At 40.1% G+C, this 20,386-nt stretch overlaps 1 protein-coding gene across 1 annotated transcript in view; it reads left to right on the plus strand.

The window, feature by feature from the left end:
• The first annotated feature begins 2,400 nt into the window (after nucleotides 1-2,400).
• ZBTB10 (zinc finger and BTB domain containing 10) overlaps nucleotides 2,401-20,386 on the plus strand; it is a 44,099-nt gene continuing 26,113 nt past the window's right edge. Inside the window, exons 1-2 of the mRNA XM_002692740.7 lie at nucleotides 2,401-3,426; nucleotides 13,013-13,901. Coding sequence (XP_002692786.3) covers nucleotides 2,458-3,426; nucleotides 13,013-13,901 — 1,858 coding nt within the window. The 5' untranslated portion in view covers nucleotides 2,401-2,457. The remainder of the gene's footprint in view (nucleotides 3,427-13,012; nucleotides 13,902-20,386) is intronic.

The raw sequence follows: 20,386 nt of genomic DNA on the forward strand, positions 1-20,386 counted from the left end.
AGTTGATATGAATAAATCTATACAATATACAATCTACACAATATATGGGTATGGCTGTGCATGGGTTTAGTCCATTCAAAAATCTTAAGGCAAATTGTGTTTTATAATATGCCTGGGATAATGTTTCTTTAAGGTTAATCTCGAAAAAATACCATAATCCATATTCCACATGATATATTCAAAGTTTTAAATACTGTTTATTTTAAAAATAGAAATTACTGAAGAGAACAGAATCATAAAACTAGAGAGCCTAAATATTGTAACACATGTTGTAACACATACTCTTTATTAAATACATATAACGTTCCATTAATATATAAGGTAAAAGATTAAAGCCTCTAACACATGATAATCTACAACTGTAGAGTTGTGTGTTTTTCTCATTTTTCCCCATGCACATCCTGACATACATTAATGTAAAAAGTAACATGTCCTTTTTTTCCTTACTCAATAATTATCTTGAACGTATTTTGAATGTTTGTGATTAACCTTTTAATATACAGTTTTAATTTCTGTAATTTACTGAGTTATTTATTTTTACGGTACATATGTTTCATTTAGTCCTCTTAACATATTTATTAAAAGAGTAAAAAGCTCCTCCATAGTTTGAGAATATTTTTTCAATCTGAAATGTTTGAATAAAAATGACTTAAGATTTGTTTCACATTACTTTTAACTTTTTTGTTTTTAAAAGTTTATTTCACGTTTCAAAGAGTAAAATGAATCACAACACTTTAGAATTTGCTAAATTTAGCACATTAAAAAATATTTTAAAATACGAGTATAAGGGCTCCAAATTGGAAAATCTTTTTCTGAATAAGTTGACTACGATTATTATTGTAAGAGTTTCATTTCCAGCTCCATCTGTTCTTCTAATCACTCTAAATTCCATGTGCAGGGTAAACAGTTAAAAAAAAAAAAAAAAAAAAAACCCAAAGTCTTAAAAATCAATTCTTGTCTTAGCACACACGCTCTTCGGAGTCGCACGCAGCGTCTGTGTGAGCCGACTCCTCCCCACTCTTGGGGAAAACCCTGCCTAATATTTATAACGTTATGACATACTGTAATACTCACAAGGTGGTTGTAGAAGTATAAACACGACTGGAGCTATCTGATTGGCTGCTGGTGATGTAACACCCATGTCAATACTTCCCACTGAACGCACGTGTTCGACCTTTTATTTAAATTTCCATTTCATCACAGCAATAAGACACTCGGGGCGGTGCATTTTCTGTGAAATGATTATCGCCCAGAGGTGCTGCATCGAATACACAATGTAGCAGACGAGGAGGTGCCCGCGGTTGTAACCTCCTCGCGCGAAAGGTACAGCCTGGTCCAGTCTTTGTGAAGGAACAAAAATAAGTTCACTTCCTCGGGCACCGTTACCCCCCACCCCCCACCCACCCCACCTCAGCAAATGACAAGGCTGGAGAGCAGCTCCCACCGTACAGTTATTTCTCAAAGTCCCAGGTGAACTCGTGGCGAAGGAAGGAAAATGTGCGTCCCGGGCGCGGGTAGGTGCGTGCGGGCAGCGGGGAGGCGGCCAGACCTGACACTCGCCAGCTGTTTGTCCTCCGCGGAGCCCGGCCCCGGCCGCACACGCCCGCCCCTTCCCCGAGACCCCCCAGCCCGCCGCCCGGCCTTTTGTCCCCCGCCCCTCGGCCAACTTCCTTCCCCCGCGGCCGCACCCCCGCCCCCAGGCCGGAGGCGCGGCCCGGCCCCTTTCCCGGTCCCCAGGCGCCCCCACCCCAGCCCAGCCCAGCCCCAAGCCCAGCCCCCTCCCCCCGCCCGGCCCCCACCCTTTCCCCCTCCAGCGGTTACTGCTACCCCGGTGCATTGTGGGCGCACGGTCCGTTGTTCATTTGCCATTCGACCTCCGCCAGGGCCTGGTCGGACGGAAACGCTTCGCCGGCTTTATTGTCGGTTCGTTATGTGGCGGAGCCCGGCAGTTTAACGTGCCTCCCACCCTCAGCGCTTCGGAAGCCGGCAGCCGCGTCGGGACTCCTCGGCGCGCCGGAGGAAGGATATCTTGTTTGGAGGGTCGGTGTGTGCGCGCGGCTTTAAAGAGGGGGCAGCGGAGGGTCTCCCCGCACTCCGCCTCTCAACTTCGAAGGCCCCACGCGCGCCGGCTCGCTGCTCACCTCTCCGCCGCCCGCCCCCCCCTTCTCCGCGCGGGACGCTGCCCGGAGCGCCGCGGGGCGGGGGTGGAGGACGAGGAGGCGGCCGGAGGCGGCGGCCCGGCGGGCGGCGGCGGCGGCAGCGGCGGACGCGTGAGGCAGCCCCGGGGAGCGAGCGCGACCGGGCGGCCGGGCGGGAGGGCGAGGCCGAGCCCCGCGAGACCGGAACGCCCGCGGTGGGGGCGGGAGCGAAGCGGAGGGGGAGCGGCGGGGAGCGCGCGGGACGCGGCCCGAGGCCGGGCGCGAGCCGGGGCACCGGGCGGCGGCGGCGGCGCGCGCCATGTCGTTCAGTGAAATGAACCGCAGGACGCTGGCGTTCCGAGGAGGCGGGTTGGTCACCGCCAGCGGCGGCGGCGGCTCCGCGAACAATAACGTTGGCGGGGAGGCCTCGGCTTGGCCCCAGCAGCCCCAGCCAAGACAGCCCCCGCCGCCAGCGCCGCAGCCGCTCAATGGGCGGGGGGCCGACGAGGAAGTGGAATTGGAGGGCCTGGAGCCCCAAGACCTGGAGGCCTCCGCCGGGGCTGCCGCTGCCGCCGAGGAAACCAAGGAGTTGCTGCTCCCCCAAGACGCGGGCGGCCCCACCTCGCTGGGCGGCGGTGGCGCCGGGGGCCCCCTGCTAGCGGAAAGGAACCGTCGGACTCTGGCCTTTCGAGGCGGCGGCGGCGGCGGGGGGCTCGGCAACAATGGCAGTAGCCGCGGCCGCCCCGAGACCTCGGCGTGGCCCCTGAGGCATTTCAATGGGCGAGGGCCGGCGGCCCTGGAGCTGGAGCTGGACGCGCTGGAGGGGAAGGAGTTGATGCCGGACGGCGCGTCCCTGAGCGAGAGCACCGAGGACGAAGAGGAGGGGGCGAGCCTGGGCGACGGCAGCGGGGCGGAAGGAGGCAGCTGCAGCAGCAGCAGGCGGTCGGGCGGCGATGGCGGGGACGAAGCGGAGGGCAGCGGTGTGGGAGCTGGAGAAGGAGAGACTGTCCAGCACTTCCCGCTCGCGCGGCCCAAGTCCCTAATGCAGAAGCTCCACTGCTCCTTCCAGACCTCCTGGCTCAAAGATTTTCCCTGGCTGCGCTATTCCAAGGATACTGGCCTTATGTCTTGCGGCTGGTGCCAAAAGCCCCCCGAGGACGGAGGAAGCGGGGATCTGCCCCCAGTGGGGCACGACGAGCTTTCGCGAGGGACCCGCAACTACAAGAAAACCCTCCTTCTGAGGCACCACGTCTCTACCGAGCACAAACTCCACGAAGCCAACGCCCAGGTACGATATATGTTGCTCCTGCTTTTTCAGATCTTTGGGGGAAAGGCTTATCAGCTAAAACTCACTCTCCTGGGTGAAGAGATCTTTCCTGTTGAGAGAGAGGTGCAGGGAACTTAGGCGTGGGGGATTCGAAAGCCTGGGAATAAGTTTTCAAAAGTTAACCGGGGGAGTTGGGGGGAGGGGGAGGAATGACAATTTTCTAATCGTAGCGCTGAATTTGATTTAATTTTTTTCATGACTCAGATTTCTTTGCCCGTCAGATTGAATCAGAAGGAAAGTTTAATAAGCGAGGTTGACGGTTTTAACCCTGTAAGGTTGGCTTTGTGGTTACAATGTTATTAGCTGTGATTTTAGAAAAGCTGCTTTAATGTTGGTAGTCTTTTAGCGTGCTGTTGGAAGTCAAATCTGGTAACTCTTTGAAGAATGAATTAAACTCTTTCCTTAACTTTTGATGCTACCCCTTTTAGGAGAACATCCAACCGAGAAAATTCTTTTTATCATGTCAGGATAATGTGAAATATGAGAGTAGTATGTAAATGTAGAGGAAGCTATTTGGATAAAACTTCGTGAATGATTATACTAAATTCATCTTCTTAAAGTTTTTGTTGAACTTCTCTTTCCAAAGGTATGCTTTTGGTAAATTGTGGTAGTTTTTACTTGCTTCCATCTCTCCAGATTTCTGTGCCAAGATTTTCTGTAATCCCCTTTTTCAAAAAGTTTTCATATAAATGTAGTTTACTTTAAACTTAGGATATTTGAAATGTTGACTGTAAAGTTACTTCTACCAACTACTTGATTCGAACTGGTAGAGAATGTATTTACCAAAATCATAAGTTCTTAGTTATAAAACAGGTAAATGGTACTTCTTAAATCTTGTCTTAGTATTTCTGGACTAAAGATAATATTCTTATCATTTTGATAATCTCTTTCCAAGCCAAGCAGATGTTAATCAGTCCTCCTAAGACAACCTGTGGTTGTGGATGGAATTCATTCTTTTGTATCGGTAGCCAGGCATTGATTTCAGAAAGTCACCTTTCAGATACTAGTCCCTTTGTGTGTTGGAGTGATCTTGCTGTTTAGAACACTTTTAGTGGAGTTAATTAGGCACTGTCTAATAACCCCGTAGCCCAGAAATTTCTCAGAAGTTTAGACTTTAACGTTAAGGCATAGGGTTGTTTTTCTCAGGGGGGCAATGGCAACAGTTTTTTCACAACTTTTAGTTGCCTAAGCCCTACAAGGAAGGTCATTTAAAGATGTAAGGCCGGGAAAAGTTAAGTAAATTGTCCCAAGTCTTACAGTTCTTGGTTAAAAATGAGACTAGCCTTTATAAGGAATGTTGCAATGGAGGAAGGAAAAAAAGGTTTTGGAGTAAATCTAGGTTCACATCTCAGCTTTCTGCAGTTACTAGCTTTGTGAGCTTGGGCATTGGAGTGCCAGACTTGTCTTCTGTATGCCAAACACAGATGTCCCTTATTTTGGCAAGTAATTATTCTGTTCCCATTTTACAGAAGAGGAGTCTAGAGGCTTCAATGCGTTATATATTCCTGAAGTTAAGTAGTATGATGAAGTGGAGGGCTTGTGAAAATGAAAGTATGCTTTTCTAAGTGATGAGTTGGTTATTTAGAAAAATCTAAAAGGACAATCAAACTGAATTTTTTTAATTCAGTGGATCAGTTACTCTTCTTCAGTGTAGTCTGTGTAGGCAGATCTGAATGGGAGTGCAAATTATTACAATTAGCTGCTTAGTGAACCTGAAATCAGAGGAACAGGGAATTAGTTGGATAACCTTATGATAGACTTAGCATGGTGTATTCCTCTCCCCTAGGCATATATCTGGATTAGGGAATTCATCCCTAGGTAAAACCTTTTCTAAACTTAATCCCTGAATTATCTCTCCCTTACCCTTTGCCCCCTTGAAACTCCCTTTTTACAATATAATCTGCAGACCAACTTCTTTCTCTTAGGACATTGTATCATTAGACTGAGAATAATACAATTTAGTAAGTCATTTCTGTTTGTCTAAGGCTATTTATTGGTTCCCTTTGATTGGATTTTGGATGTTTCCACTCTGAACTGATCCTAATCATTTCTATTTTCATTCTAAGCTTAGTTTGGGGGTATTACCTTGTAATTGACCCCAGGTACCACCTATAGGATCTTTTTGTCTTGTTAATACATGAGTGACAGGTTCAAGAACTGACTTATTTCTTCTTATGCACAAAGTTAACTTTTTTTTTTTTCCATTGCCCTGCAGCTTTTGATTACCTGCAGGAGGCAGTATAACACAGTCTGTAAGAGCATTCTTGAGCTTAAAAGTAGCGGGACCTGAGTCCTAATCCTCTTTCTTGACAGGCAAATGAGTTAACTTCCAGTTTCTTCATGTTTGCAAAGTGTATATGCCAGCACCTAGTCACTTAGTAAATGATAACCATTATTTATTATCACCATTACTTATTTTCTTTGGAAATAACTATAATTCTGTGGGGTAGGGGGAACTGGTACTTCATGTCTCAATGTTACCAGTTTTCTCAGTTTGCAAGCCACTTAATCTCATGGAATCACTCTTGATTCTAGAGAACAAACCAGTTTTTTTTTCATGCTTTTAGAGACTTTGGCCATTCAGGTTCTTTGAACATTCTCATCGCACATGCAGTTTTTCTCATCTTCATGAAGAATATCTTGCATGAGCTTTCTCCTGTCTTAAAATTACTGAAATAGTTTTGTAGTTCCTCAGACAAGAATTAAGTTTGAAATTGGGACACAGTTCACTCCCTTTATCCCCCCTCCCCACTTTTTTTCTTTAATTTTAAGGAGTCTGTTTTTTGTGAGGAGTTTAGCCAAATCTTAGTATGTGAATAAGGGTGACTTGACTTTTTCTTATGATTTCTGTAAGGGGAAAAATCATGGTGGTGGCCAAGAGACTGTGGCATATTCTTTTTTTTTGGCGGAGGGAGCCCTGCCTTGCTACTTGTGGGCGGGATCCCTGACTAGGAATGGAACCTGTGTCTCCTGCAGTGGAAGCAACCACTGGACTGCCAGGGAATTCCCGGTGGCCCATTCTTAAAGCCTTTGATTGTTATTTTGATGTTGATTGTAAAGGATTGCTCATGCAAGAAGTCTGCAGATGCTCTCAGAATCTGTTCTGCAGCGTTCTATTTCTGAAAAATCCTTGTATTTTATAAGGATTTAAGGGACAACATATAATTTCTATTTTGAGTAACAACTGACTATATATATCTTGAGGGTCTGGTTCGGTGATTAGCTTATATAAGGTTTGACCATTTGGCCCAGAGGACTTTAAAATTGCTTTAATAACACTGATTACCACTGTATCTTGGTTCAGATCACTTTCTACCCAGTTGGGAAATTTTCATCGCCTAAATCACACATTCTGTCAACTCTTTCCAGTTAAGTAAGCCTAAAACATGTGTTCAAGTGTGTTATTGTTATAAACCTAGTTAACCTTTCCAGAAAGTACTTAATTTAGATCAGTGATCTTCTAATTGCAATATGTTGGTGAGCAGCAAAAGCAGAGGTGAGACAGAGCTACCAGCCTTCTTTGCATTTGGCAAAAATTAATTGTTTTTTTGAGGATTTTGGAAGAAAGACTGAAAGCCTTTCACTGGGAAGGAGAAATAGATATTACAAACAACCACAGAGCCTACAATCCATTAAATAACCAATTTGTATAATATTTATATAGGTTCTAGCAGTCATTTATTGTGTTTCTAAAAGCGGATTCCTTTTCCCTGGTGTTTTTGATTATGTGTCTAGGGACTTCTTTCTCCCTCTTAAAATATACCTATTAGGTAGATTGCAAGGCACTGAAGATAAACCTATGTAAATAAGACATTTTTCTGACCTCTAGAAACTTGTACTCTAGTAAGGAGAGACACATTGCAGTAAAATGATAGCTACCATGTTAGAAATATATTCAAGTTACAGTTAAGATAACTAAAGGAAGTCGTCATCCTATTTGTGAAGGTTGGGAGAAGCTTGTAGAATTGGATCCTAACTTGTGTTAAATGAGTAAGTATTGAAGAGGGGAGGGCATTCTAGGCATTGCAGTTGGTAACAGCTTAAGCATAATGGAAATTGATGCCTTGATGTGTCTGAAAAGTAGATGATTTAATTCAGCAGGATGAAAAATCAAGTTTGAGTGGGTAGACTGCAGGTTATGGATGGTCCTTTCATGTTGAAATGATTGTATTTTTTCTGTTGGGCAAACCATTTAGCAGTTTTAAGCAGAGGAGAACCACGATGAAATATGTGTAAGTTGATGTGTTAGAAGCACCTGTTGGTATGTATGTGGTTTTTGAGGAGAGCTGGTAATAAAGCATATTTTTGGCACATAAAATTGGCTGGAAGTTGTAATCACCTGAAGACATCTACCCCAGACCTACAGATTTACAATTTCTGTGGATAGTATTAATATTTAAATTGCAAGAGAAAATGTCATCACTCAAGGAGATCAGAGAAGAGATACTGATTTCAAAGGAGATATTCCTTTCTTTATCTACTGACTTAGATAATTTGTCAGTACTACTAGCATACATTTATTTGGCATGCTCACTGTGGCCTTGTGTGTCCTCATACTAGAAATGGAGTTTGAGTTTTAGGATTTGGGTTTGTAAATGGACATTGATCTTTTTATTCTTTTCAGTATACCGTTCCAATGGGTTGCTGCAACAAAAGATTTTTATGTTTTTAATGCTTTCATTTTGCACTTTGTGTTTGAAATATCTTTTTTTCCTACTAAACCATTTATCAGTTCTGGGTAGGGACTTAAATACTTTTAAGTACTTGTTTTTTTTTTAAAACCAGTAACAGTTTCTAATCATTTGTGGATTGACTACAGATAGCTAACTGCAGCTGAATTTTTCTCAGAAGAGTGGGGAGACTGGGTAGTGTGATCTTGGGTTTTCTACAGTAGCTGGTGTTATCCAGTTCTCCCAGCTGGAATGCTGTGAACACCCTATGATCTCCCTCCACACCTCTGCCTTGAAATCTAATTAATCACTCAAGTTTGGATTTTACTTTAGAAATTTTCCAGGCTCTGCCCCCATCACTGTTACCTGTCTTAACTAGTGAACGTCCTTGTTTGTTGCAGGTGTGCTGCACACCTACCAGTGGCTTGCCCTGGTCACACATTTCCAGTGTCATCCCCTGGTAATTACCCTCCACTTTGCTACCACAGTCATCTCTTTATCAGTTAATTCAGTCAGATGATTCTAAAGCTCTGTAGGTACCTATACCAGTGGTCCTTAATCTTGTGTAGGATTCAGGTCTCTAGATAATCTGGTGCAAGTTACAGACACTTAGCTCCAAAAACATGAAGAGCATATTTGCATTTCTTGGGCTTTCTTGGATCACCCTGAAGTTCTTCATAAATCTCGAATGGTGAGGCTGTGTACATCCTTGGTTCTCTTTCTCATACTGTCTCATCTGCTTAGACTCTCAGCCTCTCCTTCCACTCTTGCGTCCTTCAAGGCTCTGCTCAGATATTTGTTTCAAAAAAAGATCTCACCCAACCCCTCAAAAAACTGGATTAGGTGCACCACCTCTCTGCTTTCTTAAAGCTCTTCAGTATCTTAAGAATCTTGCTCAGTATTAAACTTCAGGCAGGGAACTAAATCATTTTGGGTTCCCAGTGTAGAACCTGTCTGATACAGTCATTCACTTAATGCTTATTAAATAAGTGAGTAAAGTCAAGATTTTTCAAGCTTTTAGCAGCTTTTTCTCTGATTAAAATATTTACTTTTGGCCTCTCTGGAAATAAATTTGAAGATAATAAACTTGAGGATTTTAACCAAATGTATGCTTCTATATTTTCTTTATCAGTGGTATCTCATGTTTATCAATATACTAAGAATGGACATAGAATGTTAAAGAGGGAACCGGAGAGACAGAGATGACTTGAGTTCTTAGGGACCAACTGTTATTTTTGTCTTTAGTAACTAGGAATTTATTTGGTTTAGCAAGTAATATTGGCAGTTTAATTTAGTGCTTATCTTGCTTTATTTTACCCATATCCTCAAATAATACTCCCTTTGTAGAGTACATGTACTCTTGACTGGTAAACTCTTCATTGTGAAGAGTATATATAATATGTGCTACAGAAACATGGCATAGTGCTCTGATCAGTACTGAAGGAGAAATTGCTAGGGCTGTTTGTAGCATGTAACATTACTATTCTATTCTGTTATTCAGTAGTAATGAAGAAAAATAGTTGTTGAAGAGTGTGTTTGGCTTGTATAGCTTGTGTCCAAGTGGAATGGACAAATATTTTGGTGGATAGGCTTTTGTCTTTAAGTTATTTTTAAAAATTAGGACATTTGGTATGATAATGGCAGAGAATGACAGAAATTGGGACTGGCCCAGAAATTTCAGAACACAGTGACCATGGCCTAAAATGACTGCTATGACATAGCCACCTCCTTCTTAAAGGGTTTTGAACTGCTTAATGCATAAACTTTAGCACTTCTTGACTTGTAAAGGCTCATTCACTGCTTCCACAGACACTTTACCATGTACTGCCAAATTTTTTCTCTTACTGTTAACTACAGTATCTGTTAGAACTTTGAACCAAATGAGCTTTGCTGGGTAGATATGGCATGCACAGCAAAGCTTACTTTTAAGCCTGCATCATAGAGCAATGTAGTTTGGAAATTTTCTGTAGTGAGTAGAGAGCATAAGCAAATTAATAAAGCGTCTAATTTAGATAGCCTCATAAACAGTATGATGGGTCTATAGAAAATTATAGCAGTAACAACTTTAGACATTTTTAGTATTCATTTAGTTCTCTACATAGAGTCCTAAACATTTCCCATCCCTTTGCTAAGTAGTTGGAAACATCCCAGCATACTGGTTTTAATATACAAGATAAAATATCTTTTTGCCTCACTTCCTTTCTTCCAGCCCCCAGAAGCAAAAATTTGGGACTTAATCGTGAATTACTTGATTACTTTACTCCATCTGTAGCTGTTAGCAGTTTTTGCTTACAATTGGGTGGTCTTAATAGAAGGAGAAAATAACTGATTTCGAATATGGGACATTTTGGTATGATAGAGCAAGAATGTGGGGGTGGGGTTAGAGTATAAGTGTAATTAATGATGCACTCGAGGCCCTGGGAAGTGATGGGATGCTGCCAAGGGTCAGTTGGAAGTGCAAAGGGAATTCTCTGCTTCCTGTGCTTCATTCTGTAGTAATCGTATACTCCAGATTTGCAGGATTATCTGTAGTGTTTCATTATTGCTGTGAAATACTGATGTGTCCTGGAATTCTGGCATTTTTATTCTGTTTCAGTTGACTTCTCATACCTGGAAACAACACGAAAATTCTTAGATGGATCATGTGATCTGGTTTAGTTTCAGGATTATTATGTGTGTGACCTGCTGTATTCAGAATTCAGAATGGAACCTAATGTTTGTGTGATTAAACTATACCCATGATGAGGTTGCTTCCCAGGTGATGCTAGTGGTAAAGAATCTGCCTGCAGTGCAGGAGATCCAGGTTCAATCCGTGGGTCAGGAAGATCTCCTGGAGGAGGGCATGGCAACCCACTCCAGTAATCTTGCCTGGAGAATCCCATAGACAAGGGAGCCAGGTGGGCTACACAGTCCATAAGGTAGAAGAGAGTCGGATGTGAAAAGAAACTGAGCACAGAACAGCACACATGATGGGGTTAAATGGAGATGTGGGATTGCTTGGAATCTCACCACCATTTACAGTGCTGCTGCTGCTGCTAAGTCGCTTCAGTCGTGTCCGACTCTGTGTGACCGGCAGCCCACCAGGCTCCCCTGTCCCTGGGATTCTCCAGGCAAGAACACTGGAGTGTGTTGCCGTTTCCTTCTCCAATGCAGAAAAGTGAAAGTGAAGTCGCTCAGTCGTGTCCGACTCTTAGCGACCCCATGGACTGCAGCCTACCAGGCTCCTCCGTCCATGGGATTTTCCAGGCAAGAGTACTGGAGTGGGGTCCATTTAGAATATTCTATGAGAATTTCTTTGCAGTTCTAACAACTTTGTTCCCTACACCCTTCCCTCTGCCCCCCATTCTCTATTCCTCTCCAAGCATATCAGTCCTCCCAGCATCCAACAATCCAATATGTATCTTTTCTGGGTTTTCCCCCAGATTCTGTCTACTCATAGACCTGTATATATGTGTTTTATTTTATAGTTAATAAAATAATAAGTATTTAATAATAAGTATTTACTATTTTGTGCCAAAGAAAATAATCTTTAACACTTAAGAATAGATACCTGCCTAATTTAGGGAGCTTACCCACCTAATGCCTGGAGAAGGAAATGGCAACCCACTCCAGTATCCTTGCCTGGAGAATCCCATGGACAGAGGAGCTTGGCGGCCTACAGCCAGTGGGGTTACAAGAGTCAGACACAACTTAGCGACACCACCACCCACCTAGTGACTCTGTGAGTAGGGCCTGAAGTTCTTATTTAGAAACACTCCTGGTACTTACTGCTTTATTAGTTTAAGAAAGGACACACAGTTAATAACTAGTATAGGCAGCATTCCAAAATCTAGATCACATTCCTTTATTCTTGCTGTCAATATCATGTTATTTTATAGGAAACTACAGTAACTTAATAGTGATGCTAAACTGAACTGTAATGAATAATTAAAAGATTGATCACAGGGAAGATTATAAACATTAAGTATTTGGAGTTAAGGAATTTTAACTGATGGGTAGTGTTTATGATCCTAAAGAGAGAAGTCATTTTGAAAATTGATTTGGGATTTATATAATTGGGTATTCCTGTAGTTTGAAGCACATTTTTTTAAATTAGGGTCTTCTGTTACTTTCTCTTTCAGTTCAGTCACTCAGTCATGTCTGACTCTTTGCGACCCCATGGACTGCATAGTTAGATATGATTAACTTTGTTGACCTAAATTGTCTGACTCAGTATTTGCCAAGACTTTTAAAATTCCCTTTTTTAATAATGTTAACTAGAATGAGATGCTGAGCATATTTTAATCTGATTATTTTAAGTTCAACCAGAAAAACTGTGTTCTTAGCAGTTACAGAGATAAGGCAGATTAATTTGATTCTTATGAATGTTTCTTTACATGAGAAAACAACCACTTTTTATTTTCATTTCATTTCTTTTCTTTTTTTTTGGCCATATCACTTGACTTGTTGGATCTCAGTTCCCCGACCAGGGATTGAACTCAGGCAATGGCGGTGGAGTCCTAGCCACTGGACCACCAGGGAATTCCCTGTTTTAATTTTAAATAATTCTCAATCCATGTCTTCAGCTATATTTGGAAAGATAGCATGATATGTGATACACAGTATTCTTCAAATGAAATTCTGATCCTCAGGATGTTTCTTTCTTTTTTTTTTTTTTTTTGTACCAATAGCAGTGGATTGCAGCAAAGCTGTTTACACCCTTTCTCTTAATATTTAGATTGTGAACACCTCAGTCTCAAAATATGTAATGATTACTGACAGATTAGTGTATTTGATAGTGGTTTTAAAAAGTTACATTGACAATGATTTGTTGTCTTTGGTATGGAGGCTTTAAAAAGTAAATAAAATTTAATGGTAATATTTTCCATCTATTGCAGGAGTCAGAAATACCATCAGAGGAGGGGTACTGTGACTTTAATAGTAGGCCAAATGAGAACTCTTATTGCTATCAACTTCTTCGACAACTAAATGAACAGAGGAAGAAAGGTATTCTTTGTGATGTCAGCATTGTGGTGAGCGGAAAAATCTTTAAAGCTCATAAGAACATCCTGGTTGCAGGCAGCCGTTTCTTTAAGACTTTATATTGCTTTTCAAACAAAGAAAGCCCTAACCAAAACAATACTACCCATTTAGATATTGCTGCAGTTCAAGGTTTTTCAGTCATCTTGGACTTCTTGTATTCTGGTAACCTGGTGCTCACAAGCCAAAATGCCATTGAAGTAATGACAGTGGCCAGCTATCTTCAAATGAGTGAAGTTGTTCAAACTTGCCGAAATTTCATTAAAGATGCCTTAAATATAAGCATTAAATCAGAAGCTCCAGAGTCTGTAGTTGTGGACTATAATAATAGAAAACCAGTTAACAGAGATGGCCTGTCTTCATCACGGGATCAAAAAATTGCCAGTTTTTGGGCAACACGAAATCTTACCAATTTGGCAAGTAACGTAAAAATTGAAAATGATGGTTGTAATGTCGACGAGGGCCAAATAGAAAACTACCAAATGAATGACAGTAGTTGGGTCCAGGATGGTTCACCTGAATTGACAGAAAATGAGTCTCAAGGTCAAACAAAAGTGTTTATTTGGAATAATATGGGCTCCCAAGGGATTCAAGAGACTAGCAAAACAAGGAGAAAAACCCAAGCTACAAAGAGATTTGTTTATAATATACCACCTAATAATGAAACAAATCTAGAAGATTGCTCGGTGATGCAGCCACCTGTTGCCTATCCAGAGGAAGATTTGTCATTCATCAAGGAAGAACCAGGTAAATACTGTATTGAATATATACAGAGGTGTCTCAGTTTTTATTCTGAGAATTCTGCTTGGATATAATCTTGTGTGTATGATTAAAGTAATATACGTAAGAAATAGTAAATTTGAGTCTTTGTAATAGAAGGGAAAAAATGACTTGAACAGTCACATATCTTATATAATCTTGTATCAAATGTAAGATTTGGTATATCTTAGTTTTTTCTCCACACATGTATATGTGGGTTTCTCAAAGGTTGTGTTAAATAATCAGGAATTTGCCCACATTTTATGGCATGTGGACTCTATGTATAGTTCTTTGATTTTCCTGGTCTGTAGCCTCTGCTCACTTTTTGTACTCAGTGCTGGAAAAGATAAAATCTTTGGTTGTAATATGTGATTTGTTTGTCATTTCAGAACGTTTTTGAGATTTAGTTAGCATTCTTTACTCTCAATTTTTTGTAGTTGAATATTTGTTTTATAGAATTTTGCAAAAGTTAATGGGATTCTACTTTGTTTAGAAGCACTTACTGTTCTGTTCTCCCCATAAATCTTACAGAAACTGGAATATTTTAAGTTTGTCCCACTGTTTCCTCATTTTCATTCTCATTTGCATTAGTTAAGAGAGGCCTCTGAGACCTTTCTCTTGACTATAAGAATCTTTGCATATCACATCTTGTAGTGTGGGGTGTTTTTTTTTTTTTTTTGAGAAATGAAGTGAGGGGACCATTGTTGAAGAGTGAAATAGATTTGAAACTTTAACTTAATTGTGTGTGTGTAACTTACTTTTATTTGAAGTAGCCCAGTGGGTTTGAGGTTTTCCTTAGTGGATCCCAGACTTGACCATGCCCACCACTGTCATACATCATTTAGTGCTTGTGTTGCCTCAGAGATCTGTAACTGTTCGGTGTCTGATTTATGTGATGGTGATCACCTGGGGATGGAGTGCTTTCCGTTTAAAAGAATCATTGTTTTTAGTTCCCAAAGGGCAAAATGCCATAATCCTGTGAAATGGTTTCCCTGGCTGTTTAGGTTTGGGTTTAGTTTTCATTGGTAGAAATCATGTGGAAATCAGTATACATGTATAATGAATACTGTTTGCTGAGCTTTCCCCTCCAACTTGTCAAGTCTTTAGCAATAAAATCCCAGAGGTTGTTTCTTAAAAGTACTAATGATAGACTTAGCAGCACTTTGTTTTGGCTTAATTTTTAATGTAAAAAATCTTGAATCAGTTCTCAGAGTTAGAACTGCATTTTTTTTCCCTACTGCATGAATTACTCAGTTAACAGTATGATGGGAGGCCTATAGTGTATTTTTTTTAAATATATCTAGGTACCCAGAATATAAGGAGTAAGATTTTTTGGCATGGTAGTTGACTGACAACTAACAAAGCTAACCTCATTCTTAAAACTAATGCCACACATAATTGGAGTGATTCAAAGAGAAGAAAAGCAGTATTAATTAGAACCACAGTGCATACTTTGAAAAATAACATTACTAGTGATTATCATCTTAGCAAGCAACTCCTAGCTGAGGTTGTATCAGTGTACTAGGTCTATCATAATTTTTGGTAGTCTGATATGCTTTTATCTTTGATAGCTTATAAAAGATAATTCTATTGTCATTGATGCCACCTTAATATCTGATGAACCTTGCTTAACTGAAATTTGATTATATCAGTGACATGCTACATTCCCACTGTTAAAACTTTTAACAACTTTTTGGTGCCTCTGAATCCACCTTCATTCAGTGGCAGAAAATCCCATAAGAGCTAGAACATGATATGATAGAGAGCTAGAAAATTTTTACTGTAAAGGGCCAAGCAGTAAATATTTTGGGGTTTGCTGGTCGTGAAGTCAGTTACTTAACTGTCAGTGTAGCGTGAAAGCAGTCATAGAAAGTGTGTAAACAAATGAACAGAAGTGTGTTCAGGTAAAGCTTTATTGCCAACCCTTGGGGTAGAGCAGTGGGTCTTAATCATGCCTGCATGTTGGCATTGCTTGGGAACTTCAGCCATCATGATGCCTGACTGTCCCTGCCAGGGATTTTGGTTTATTGGTCTGGGATGTGGCCTGGTAGTTGAAATTTTTGTCAGTTCTACAGGTGATGGTGCTATGAGTCACTGATAGAGGGAAGAGCCCAAATTGAATCAGGTTTTGTAAATGAGTTCTGTTACTTACTATGTTACCATAACCAAATTAAGTTAAACACTTGCCCTCAGTTTCCTCCTTCTTAGACTATGCTACTTTTATAGGGTTATTCTGAAAAATGACAAAACATAAAAATACAGCTGTCGCAGTCATCTTAGTCCCCCTTAAAGATTAAGATTTTTTTAAAATCAGTTTTCCAGTGCAGTGTACTTTGTACCAGATTCTTGATAGGTGGTCTATAGCCTCAGCTTGACCTTTTGTTTCAATGTAGGATGAGTATGATTATAAGGAAGTTACTTTATATTGAGCTAGAATTTGTTTCTCTTTAACTTCCTAATTCTGTCATTTTTAGTAGTATAATCTAAGCCTAACCTCTAATCTCTTAAATCAACCTGATAACCCTTCAGGTATTAACATTAAAAAATTTCCCCTGAAGTCCCCTTCTTTTAGGCTAAGTGCTGTATCTCCCGCCTTGTGAATTCCAACCCCTTTTTACATCTTTCTTAACAGTCATAGGCAGTTTGTTTCACCCTGATGAAATGTTGGTGCACAGAATTTTAGACTAGAACTCTCCAGGCAAATTCTGAGCAATAAAGAAAGGACATAGTGGGTCTGTATTTACCAAGGTCTTTCAGTTACTAAAAGTAGAGGCAGGTTCCATCTTTAGGACTGCCCAACATTAAAACCTTGGCAATTTATAAACTAGTGACCCAGTCTTCTAAAAAATTGAGGCTCATTTAAAACTTCTAGAGGTCAACATTACTGGTTATACTTTCATTTTTATTTATTGAAAAAATAGTGAAAACTTTCAGTGAAATAATGCTTTTAAATGTATTTAAAATTCTTTACCTAATCATCGGAAAAGTCATGGTGAATTATGCATTTAGTCTACAAGCAGTGCTTGACATGTTTGGGTTTGTGGGTCTCTTGTAGGAACAGTGATTTCCCAGATTCTTAAGCCTACTGTCTGTAGGCTATAAATAATGTTGTCTTATTGCCCTTTACTGTGGAAAGTGGTATTTGGGTGCTTCATAAAGAAATGTAAGATACTGAGATTTTATCAGAGGTTATATTCATAATGGTATTTCTTTAAAAATCTTAGGCTAGTATACCTGTTATCTGACTCTGCCTCGATTCCCTTCAAATCATTTTTGATTTGTACATGTAAATGTAAGAAATTAAATAGTATAGGGGCAAAAGTAACCAGTGCCTTAATTGTCTTACACAGTGTTTTCATTTATACTGTTAAAACAAGTCAGGTGTTAATCCCATTTTTTATCTACTCTGGACTCATGGGACATGGGCTTTCTGAATCCGTATTTTTGTATTGTTTGTGCCAGTCACACTAGAATGTTGTAGCCATTATAAATAACTGTATTCTTCATGTAATACATTTGTATGTATATGCATTCAGTAAGATTTTGAAATTTCTGACAAAAATTAAATTTTTAGCAATAAAACAGTGTGCTAGTCAAGAGTATTAATATGGTTAGCCTAATTAAGCTTTTTATTGGCTCTAAGATAATAAGCAGCCCTTCAGAATGAGGAAACAGAAGTTCTACAGATGACAAACTTTCTGGTACTGAATTCTGAAACGGATTTCTCCAGTGGGGTTTTATATAATTGACATCAAGACAGTTTTCTGAAAAGCATTTTCTAGTAAATACAGCAGTAGGTTATATAATTGTCTTTAATAAAAGCTGGTAAAATTTCATATAGATGATTGAATTTTTCATAATGATGTACAAATACTCAGGTGCACGGTGGTTTTATTTGATCAAAGGATATAATTTAGAGTTTGTAAACTCTAAAAGCTCCTTTCTCTCATCTGTATTTTTTTTTGTTTTGTTTTGTGGCATTTGTGAATTTTTATTGATCCTTACAAGCAGAGTTTAAGCTGTAACATCTTCAGTTTGTGTAGTTGTTTTTTGGTTGAAAAGCATATAATTCAAGTGTATAGAAAACAATTTTGAGAGAAGAATGCTCAAACTATATGTCTTTAAGATACCTAATGAGTCATATTTGAAGTAGTGAATTATTACTTCTACTGAAGTTGTCTACCAACCAATACTTAGGCCCCTACATATTTTGGGTGACAGTTGATACAGGGGATCACTTCAGAGGTTCCAGAATCTTGAAATGCTTTCTTTCTTTATTTTACTTAATTTAGCTGAGTTGGATCTTAGTTGCGTGGCATCTGACTAGGCATGAGGTCTCCAGAACAGGGTTAGTAGCCCTGTAGCATTGGGGTCTTAGTTCCCCAACCAGGGATCAACCTGGTGTCCCCTGGATTGCAAGACAGACACTTCACTGGAACACCAGGGAAGTTCCTTGAAATGCTTTCTTAAATAATCGGGTGGGCGGGGTTGTTTGTTTTAATTTAAAATATTTTTATAGCTTTGAACGTTGGCCATCTCATTTGAGACTTTTCCATATTTTGGCCATGTCATATAAAGTTACTGTATGAGCTACTTAAAATGTTTAAAAACCATGGAACCTAGACTTAGTAAAGAAGATTTGGACTTTGGACTTGGTTCCACCACTTAACTTGCCTTAAGTTTATCATACAGAATGTCTTATAATTAGAAGGAAAGAAAAATTTATAATTATGAAATCTTGAAGGCTATAAAAATTAACCAAAGCTTTTAAAAAAAATCATTTTGGCAACAAAACCTGATATTCAGTTGGCAGCAAAACCAATTTGTATTTTTTTACTTCTTTCCTTAAATGTGAACATCTATATGTTTTGTTGCAGAAATACATTTTGATTACAGGGTGCCACCCTGGGCCCCTCTGGGGGTATCACAGTTATTTCTTGCCTAAAATCTAAAAATGTATGTATCCTACATCTTAACCCAAACGTTCCACATAGCAGGTTTACGGGCCTGGGTTAGTTCTTTCTTAAGGGATTCTAGATGTACTGCCCTACCTTTCAGGCATCCTTTTGAGTATATTATGAAGAATGAGCTACCAGTGATTTAAAGTTTCTTCTTTAGAAACTGTTACAGTTGCGTAGTCAGTGGTAGTTTGAAGGGCTGATGCTCATTTTAAAAAATAAATGTCCACCATTAGCTAATGGACTGTAAGTTATACTAAAATGTAACACTTCAATATTTAATCTTAAAAGGATGATAATGAGTAACTGTATGATAGTAGGAATATTCTGCCATCTTTTTTTCCTTCTCCTTTATTTTCCTCTGCCTAGTTAGTGTTCCTTTCCATCCTCCTCTGCCATACTTGATCCAAGGGGTGGCTACATTAAGGATTATTCTTTTCAAGTTATAAGCGTTAAGGAAACAGAATTTGTTTGGTCAGACTGAAACTGCATGTTGAAGAAGCCTTTTGTGGATGTTTTAATGCTTTCTACCTGCTGAGGGTGTTAAGTTTTCTAAACCCTGTTAATGTCAGCCCCTGAGAATTTTTTAAGACTGAATTTTTTATTTCTGATATAGCCTTAATATTCTGGGGTGACCAGAAGTGTCATATTTAACCAAATACTTCTTGTCTGGGACCCCAAAATGACTTTCCACTTCATAAGAGGAAATTTGGTAGTAAAATTTTGAAGTCCACATGAAACTGAGCGAACAGGTTAGATGATATTGCTGTCATAAGATTGAGAACTTGTTCACAATAGGATGGCTGTGAGGTAGAAACGTATCAGTGCAATGTGATAAATGTTAAGATCAGAAGTATGGCAGAGTGCAGTGGGGGAGGTTCCTGATTTCTCATTAAGAGTTGAAGAAAGCTTCACAGAGTTGGATCTTCTTTTGTGTAGGAGTTTGCCAGGAGAGGGTGCAAAGTGGCAAGAATTGAAGGGAGTAAGTGAATAGAAAGGGGAGTGTAGTAGGGATAGTGAGGTGGGGTCAATAGGTTAGGGCCAGGTTGTAATTCTCTGACATGGTAATAAATTGTGAATTCTATTTCACAGACTGTGAGCAGTGAGAGGTTCTCAATTAGAGATGCAATCTTGTTTATTTATTTGCCTTTAACATAAAAGCATTTGGAAGGTATTATTCATGGATTGGAGTGGAGAAAGTCCTGAAGAGACCTGTAAAGGCCCGGTCATGAAAGAAATAACAACCTTGTTTGAATAGAAGCAAAGAAGAAACAGTGGAGCCTAGTCTAGTCTGTCACTTGAATCATCACTGAGTTTGGGGGTAAAGGGAAACTACAATTTGTTGAGTCTCTCGGCTGCCATAGAACTGTCAAGGGTGCTTTATATAATACATTTGCAACTGAATTTTCTCATCCCTGAAAAAGGAAAAAACCTTGACTGCAATGAACAAAGGAAAAAAAAAGTCTATAACAGTTTATGAAAAAAATTAGCCTTAGTCCTCAGAAACTGTCTTCA

This window comes from Bos taurus, chromosome 14 (assembly GCF_002263795.3).
Source record: "Bos taurus isolate L1 Dominette 01449 registration number 42190680 breed Hereford chromosome 14, ARS-UCD2.0, whole genome shotgun sequence".
In the NCBI taxonomy this organism is placed as follows: domain Eukaryota; kingdom Metazoa; phylum Chordata; class Mammalia; order Artiodactyla; family Bovidae; genus Bos; species Bos taurus.